Genomic DNA, 8349 nt, shown 5'->3' on the forward strand with positions numbered 1-8349 from the left:
CGTTATATAGAAATCAACGCAACATCTTATTTCCTAAACCTAAACTTCACGGGCTTCAAGATTCACGGTCTTTCAATTCACGTCTGCAATCGAAATCTGGTCGATCGACTGGTAATACTGGTCGATCGATCGCTCCTCAAAGAAAAATGAGCTTCGAACCCGAGCATTGGTCGATCGATCAAGGTGGTCGTCGATCGATCCGAGCCGCTAATTGACTTCTTAAAATACGTGGACTTGTCTTTTGGGCCTTGGATTGCGCACCAAGCTCGTTCCTTGAGTGATTCCTTTACGTCATTTGCAATGCAGATTACTCGGGGACGGATTTGACTTGATTTTCCGTTGAATTCTTCACATTTCTGCAATAATGTACAAAATACGGAAGTAGACGGAAATAGGGAGAAATGTAGCATATATTGCACATTTGAGCTCTGAAATGCGTGTAGAATAAAGTGTGAAACATCATATTTTAGACACGCATCACTGGTGTTCAGAGCAGAAGCAGTCATCCCATCCGAAGTTAGAGTCCCAACCCACAAGTACGGATGCATAAAAGAAGACCGGAATCAGGTAGAAATGGCAAGCACCCTGGACACGATAGATGAACTCAGAATCAACGCCCAGATGAGGATGGCTTCCTACCGACAGACGGTGGCCAGAAGCTATAATAAGAATGTAAAAGTAAGAACCCTGCAGATAGGAGATATGGTCCTGAGAAAAGTCTTCCAGAATACCAAGTACTAGCAAGCCGGAAAATTCGCCTACAACTGGGAGGGGCCATATCAAGTGGAAAGCATAGTTGGAAACGGAGCTTACTGACTCATGACTATGGAAGGGCAAATGGTTTCCGGATCCTGGAATATCACCCACTTGAAAAAGTATTTCACCTAAGTCACCAGCATGGTCAGCAACTGGGTACTCAGCCTACCAGATACAGCTCAGCCAGGTTCTAGATATTGCTTTAAATATTTCTCTAGCTCTGAATATTTTTCTGGTTCTGAAATTTTTTTTCTGAGTTTTAACATTTTATGGTTCTGAAAACTTTTGCACTTATTCTGAATTTAAACATCTTTTGATTCCCAAAATGTTCTAAGTTCGACATTTTTTGGTTCTGAAATTTTTTGCACATATCTGGATTTTAACATTCTCTGGTTCTGAAATAACCCTACATGTATTTTGACTATGATTCTAAAAATTTCTCAAGTTATAAACCACTTTAAATGTTTTGAGTAAAGAAATTCCTTTTTATAAATTTCTTTCAAATAAATGGCCAAGTGAATAAAAATGCAAACTAATCTAGCAGGGTCTGTATTCACTACAGAAGGCGTGTGTCCGTGGCTAAGCACGTACAACCGGGACAGTCGGCCTCCAGCGATGCATTAGCACCCACGCAAGCCTAGCTTCTCTGAACGAGCGGGCGTACTAGACCCCTTAGCCAGCAATCAGACAGCGATGGCCAAACAAACGACGTGCATGCACAAATCAAAGCACCAGAAACGGTACGACACAAAGATATATCCAGCGGAAAATACTTAAGTTCAAAAGCAAAATATATCTGGACCCAAAACCAGACCAAAATACACCAAACTGTTCAAAATGAAACTAAAATGTTACGCCCCGCAGGGCCAAAAACTAACTAAGTATGATAAAAGTTTTTCAGACGCAGGAAAAGCTAATCTAGATCAATACGATCCACAGCCTCAGAAGCAGCTGCCTGGGTGTCAGGATCAGGAGAAGTCACCTCTTCCTCAGCACCTGGTTCATCAACAGAAGCAACGCCTGCTCCCACCATGCCAGCTAGCAGATCCAGGTTCAGACCATCAGGAAAATCAACAGCAAGCTTCTCCTCTTCAGCTCCCAAGTCCCAAGTCAAATGTTCTCCACTCTGGAACGCCTTTATGCACCCGATATTCGTCTCCAGAGTAGCATAGATAAGAGCATTCACTAAAGTTTCACCAAACTCAGCATTCTTCTCTTTCAGCACCTGCACCTCGGAAGCCAGGGAGACCTTCTCTTCCAGAATCTGGGAAACATGAGTCTCAAAGATCGAAGCACGTTTCTCAAAGATCGAAGCACGTTTCTCACCATCAGCAGCAGATTTTTCGGCCTCTAAAGATATTCCTTAGCCTCAACAAAGACTCTTTTTCAAAGACAGTCCTTGTCATCTTCAAAGATCGTAAAGATCGTTTCTACAACTCCCCGCTTCGAGCAGCCTCCTCCAGCAGCAAATTCTGGGACTTGTCTAATTCAGCTTGGATTTTGAGTTTGCTCTCCTCAGCTGCCTTCATCTGCTTCAGGAGCTCCGCCTTCTCAGCCTCCAGGAGAGGAACTTTCCTTCTCAGAAATATAGACATCTGGAAGGATTGCCAAGCCAGAACAGAGTGTCAAAAAAAAAAAAAAAAAAGAGAGAGAGAAAAAGGCTTGAAGCAGTCAGCGTATATTCACCTCAAAGGAGTGTTCAGCAGCACGATCCACCAGGTTACATAAGGCCCTTTTTCCCAATGCAGACTCGAGGGAAGGGAACAGCAGCTGATCCATCAGACTCAGATTACGCTCGGATTTGGCCTTGCCAAAATCCTCCGGAAATGTAAAGGCAACAACCCGAATGTATGGCCCTGTAGTAGGGGGGCTCCGAAGCAGTAGTGGCCCCTGAAGCGGTGAATGGCTCCGAAGCGTGAACAACTCCGAAGCGTGGGCAGTCCGAAGCGAGGACAGATCCGGAGGCAGGGGTAGAACCAGTAGCAGGAGCAGATTTGGAAGCAGGAAAATCCCCAGAAGCAGAAGGAACATACCCAGGAACTGGAGGCCTCATAGCTAGAGGAACGACCTCGATGGGAACCTGCTCCTGGGTCTGATCAACAGCAGCAGACCTTCTTTTCGCGCGAGTTTCAGAACCAGTGGCGGTAGTGGCTTTCCTCTTCTCAGCAGGCTTGGGAGTGCTCTCTACGCGCTTCCTTTCTCTCAGAGCCAGGATGTCGGCCAGTGAGACTGGATTTTGCGGAACCTGGAAGCAAGGAAAATCAAGTCAGAACCAGATAAGTATCAAGTTTCCAGAAGCAGAAAACAGTCAAAGAGACAACGCATCAGTCGACATGGATTCACGTGCTTCTTCTTCCTCCACAAGCTCTTCCTCTTCCACCTTTGAGGCAGACGCAGAATCCTGGATCTGGTTAGAGAAAGTCTTGTGTTCCTCAGGAGGCCCGAAAAGCTTGGTCAAAGATGCAACCTCGTCGGAAGATGGAGTCAGATGACGCAAACCTACGCACAAAGCCAAGTAAGGAAATATAAGTGTCAAAAGAAAGGGTAAAAAAATAAGGGCATGCAAATACCGCGAGTAGACCGCCAGGTGCTGACGATATAATCAGTAGGAGGAGGAAGCGTATCGACTTTCAAAAAGATAAAACGAGAAAACCACTTGCTATCATCGGGCTTTCCGGGAAAGATGATGCAAATTTTCTCTCCGTCTCGCACTCGAATGGTCACCTGGCCCCGACTAAGAGACCTAACCGACAATAGATGTGCAAGATCCGAAAGACCAATATCATAGCCAAAACGGCTATTCATAGCATGTACTGCAACCAGAGTTCGCCAAGTATACGGGGCGACTTGACAGATAGCCAAGCTATTCAGATTCAGAAATTCCTGGACCAGAGGAGGAAACGGGAACCTCAGACCCAGGCGGAATGCATACTCATACAAACATATCCACCCCTCCCGCTCAAAATCATCTTTCTGACCAGGAACGGGTATGTGAAATACCACTTGGTCGGAAAAACCGAAGGTCTCCTTGATGTAAGCAAGGTCCTCCATGGTAAAGTCGGAATCACATGAGTGTTTCGAGGAAAGGACACCGCCAGAAGGGAAAAGATTGACCGGCGCTGGAATCTCTGTAACGGAGGTCGAGGAGGCAGTTTGATGTGACATGTTCAAAGAAAAAAAAGAAAAGGAAAGAAGAAGATGGAGTACCTGAATGACGGCCGGAAAAAGGAGAAATATGTTGGTTGAGGGAAGGGATATTAGAGAAAGAAGAGTAATAATGAGAGGAATAGGAAAAGGAGGGGAGTTACCAAGGAATTAAATAGGGAGGTTGGGAGTAATGAGGAGTTAGGGTGAGGAGAGAGTTCTTGGGGAAGTGGGAAAGTGACGATGGGATGTCACAAGTGGGAAGTTATAATCGTCAGAGATAACTGCCCAACTTCGTCTGTTCTCCGCGTTGCAAACAGAAATTCTCGCCTAAAAGAATTTGAGACGGAAATTTGGGGGCAATTGTTCGGGATAAAATATTAACTATTTGGATAGCTGACGTGGCAAGGAATTATTGGAAGATGGGAAGGAAAAGGGACTAATGACATGGCGCAAGGACAGCCGCCAGATCAAAAGGTAAAACAAACACACTTTGCAAAGTGATAAATCCCACGTGCAAAAAGAGGAAGAATTGGGCTTTGACTATTTCAGCAACTACTACCTATTTTCATGGCAACAACCCAAGATTCCAGGAGCAGAAGCAGGAGGAAGTTTGCTAATCCTAAATCTGTTTCTGAAAGCTATAAAAGCAAGGGAAGAACAACGTACAAGGGCATGAGAAGTTGAGCAAAAAACAACGCAACACCTCTGAAAATTCCCGTCTACACTTGGCAATAATTCTCTAGCAAAATAATTGTATTTCCTTACTTGCATATTAAGCCTTGATTATAGTGCAAAGTTGGTGGGATTCCGACTCCCCCCGCGGTTGTTCCCACACCGGGTTTTCCGCGTCACCAAAAATCCTCCGTGTCATTTTCTTTCATTTCGTCTTTTCTTCGTTCATTGTTATTATTGCATCCAAATCGTGATTGGCATTAGATTAATCACTATCACTCACATAATTAATTTCGTAACCGGTAAATTTTTACCAAAACATATATAATATAATTTCTTCTGTTATTCTTTTTATAGGGGCTTTGAACGGACTTTTAAAACTCGGCTTTTCAAATTCATTTGAGTGTCCTAGATGTACGGCCCGAGCTCTAATTTTCCATAATAGGAGCATTAGCAACAATAATGTGGTTATATAATTAGCTAGTTTAATTAACTTGTCACATTGCTATACACTAGTAATTACTAATTAGATTATTTTTAATCATTATCAGAATCTTTAAGTATTACGAGTATTTGTGACTGCCTATTTATAACCTACGACGCGGTTTAAAGTGTCAAGTCCAATAGACAGGGGCGTCTTAAAACAAATTGAGGCTCGGTGCAACGAGAAAAAATGAAGCCCCAAATATGAATGCACAAGGGTACTATACTTCGATTTTTGTATTAAATTTAATCAATATGGCTTATCAATTCGGTGTTCAAAACCGGAGGCCTGGTTCCTTCGCCCGTAATTGCACGGGGTGTTAGACGCCCCTGCCAATAGACCCGTACAAAAACACGCATTTTACAAGTTACACCTTAAATTACTCGATCATATACACACGGGATTTGGATTTTTTTTTATCTTTTTAATGTACGTAATGTTATGAAAAGTAAATAAATAAACGATACGGATAGGAAGCATAAGATAGAGACGCAAATAAACGTGTAGTGCAACTATACACTCATGCACGTATGCACCGCATGATTTTTTTCCTAACCATTCATTTGAAGATCTATACTGCTGTTTTTGTTTGAATACATTTAACTGTATTTCCTCTTTGTTTGCTTACTATTTCACCTACTAAAACCTCTTAACCTCATATCACAATTTAAAAAAAAAAAGCTCAACTCGTTTCATCATGCAAGTACGAAACCGAGTTCACGTAGCCATGATTCCTACACCAGGAATGGGTCACTTAATCCCACTCACTGAGTTAGCTCGCCGACTCACTGAGTCACACAACATCTCCGTCACATTCATTTTACCAAGTGATGGCTCTCCTATATCAAACTCCGCCCTATCCCTCCTTAACTCCCTTCCAAAACCTATAACTCACGTATTTCTCCCACCCGTGGACGTCTCCGACCTCCCTGAACACGCCGCTATCGAAACCAGGATCATACTCACCCTGACTCGGTCCATCCCGCGACTCAGTGACTCCCTCCGAGTCATGGCTGAGTCAACTCGGTTGGTCGCCATTGTTACGGACCATTTTGGGTTTCCTGTTTTTGAGTTGGCCCAACAGTTTGGGGCTTTGCCTTACTTATTTTTTCCCACTAGTGGGCTGGGCTTGTGTTTTGGGTTCAAGCTCCCTATCCTCGATAAAACATACACGTGTGAGTATAGGGATTTACCTGAACCGGTTCGGCTTTGTCCCGGTTCCGTTCCTGTTTATGGGTCTGATTTTATAGACCCGGCGCAGGATAGAAATGATGAAGCATATAAAGGTTTGCTTCACATGCTTAGAAAATTTCATGATGTAGCTGGGATATTTGTGAATAGTTTTCCGGATCTCGAACCCGCAGCGTTTAAATACTTAATGGATGATGAGGTTCGAGAGAGGGATAACTTTCCTCCGGTCTATCCGGTTGGACCGATAATCAAAACCGGGTTTGGAAGTGAGACCGATGGTGGTAGTTGTGTAAAGTGGTTAGATGAGCAGCCACGTGGCTCGGTTTTATTCGTCTCGTTCGGAAGTGGTGGGTCCCTTTCTCATGATCAAATTGTGGAGTTAGCATATGGGCTTGAGTTAAGTGGTGTGAGGTTTTTGTGGGTTGTAAAGAGTCCACATGATAAAATTGCTAATGCAAATTTTTTCAAGGTTGATAGTGTTAATGACCCACTTGATTATTTGCCTCGAGGGTTTTTGGAGAGGACTGAAGGGGTAGGTCTAGTGGTGCCATCATGGGCCCCGCAAGTTCGAGTCCTGAGTCATGACTCGGTAGGCGGGTTTTTGACTCATTGTGGTTGGAACTCGATTTTGGAGGGTATTGTTCATGGTACGCCCATGGTTGCATGGCCGTTGTTTGCTGAGCAGAAGTTTAATGCGGTTTTGTTAGCCGAGGATTTAAAAGTTGCATTAAGGGTAAAGCCGAATCAAGAGGGTTTGGTTAAAAGAGAGCAAATTGTTGAGTATGCAAGGAGTTTGATTCTAGGAGAGGAAGGAAAAGTAATGAGAGATAGGATGAGCAAGTTGAAAGATAAGGCTAATTTAGCCTTGAGTGAAGGTGGATCATCTGAAAAATCATTAGATAAGGTGGTTCAAGTGTGGATGATTCACAATTCACAACAGTAATGGGCTTGGTGGAGCAGTCTAGCAATTGTTAGACTATCAATTTCTTCCATGGCTCATTGTATTCATTTTCCATGTATGGGACTATGGGGCATGTTTTTTTGGTTAAGGGTCAAAGAAAAGTCGGGAAGATGCTACACATACACATTGTGTATGCGTTTTTTCATACACAACCAATGACACAACCAATGACATCGTGACATGTGGCAAACTATAGTTAACTTTTATTAGTTAGTTTAAGGCTAGGTTAGTAATTTAATATATGTAGTTTAATATTAGTTATTGCTCTAATAGAACCAGTGGCATCTTCATTTTTTTCGTGGATATATGACTCCCCTAGATTTATTATCAAGTCAAACCTCCAAAAATGTTATTGGTTCGTATGACCTTGTTACTACCATTATGACACAATCATCTTGTTGTCATTTTTGTATATGTTTTGATATATATTTTTGTTAAGACATTTGTTAAAATAATATGTACATATATATGATAACTATTACTTCTAACTTATATTCAATGTACCTTCAGTATAAAAGCAATCTACATTAGTTAAACATATACCTATAGTAAATAAACAAATTAAGGTACTTATTTATGCCAAAGGTCATATTTTAAAGAGAAAATTGTTGATTACAGCCTTTTAAAAATCACTTTTTGAAAATTACAGCCTTATAATTTTTTTTTTTTGAAAATTACATCCAAAATATTACTTTTCTTCTAAAATTGCACCAACTTGAGGTTTTTGGTGAATTTTGATGATGTTTTTATGATGTACCCTTTATTATTTGAGAGCCTACTTACCCAGATTTCTTACCTCTCCTTAACACAAACCAATTAATCACCCCAAACATCATAAAAACATCATCAAAATTCACCGGAAACCTCAAGTTGGTGCAATTTTAGAAGAAAAGTAATATTTTGGATGTAATTTTCAAAAAAAAATTTATAAGGCTGTAATTTTCAAAAAGTGATTTTTAAAAGGCTGTAATCAACAATTTTCTCTATTTTAAACAAATTTGATAAAAGTTGAACTAAATATTTTATATACCTATAGTAATTATTATAATAATTTAGATAATTATTATAAAATTTACATTTATTATAGGTCATATTATTATAATAAAAAATATATGTACGTACAATATATTTATACCAA

The 8349-nt window shown here is 41.3% G+C and overlaps 1 protein-coding gene across 1 annotated transcript; it reads left to right on the forward strand.

Annotated features, from left to right (window-relative positions):
- Window positions 1–5734: 5734 nt before the first annotated feature.
- On the forward strand, window positions 5735–7540 carry LOC141653637 (hydroquinone glucosyltransferase-like). The gene has a single exon (XM_074461467.1). It carries the CDS (start codon window positions 5757–5759, stop codon window positions 7191–7193), a length of 1437 nt encoding a protein of 478 aa, XP_074317568.1. The 5' UTR covers window positions 5735–5756; the 3' UTR covers window positions 7194–7540.
- The last annotated feature ends 809 nt before the right edge of the window (window positions 7541–8349 follow it).

Source organism: Silene latifolia, chromosome 4, assembly GCF_048544455.1.
Source record: "Silene latifolia isolate original U9 population chromosome 4, ASM4854445v1, whole genome shotgun sequence".
Classification (NCBI taxonomy): Eukaryota; Viridiplantae; Streptophyta; class Magnoliopsida; order Caryophyllales; family Caryophyllaceae; genus Silene; species Silene latifolia.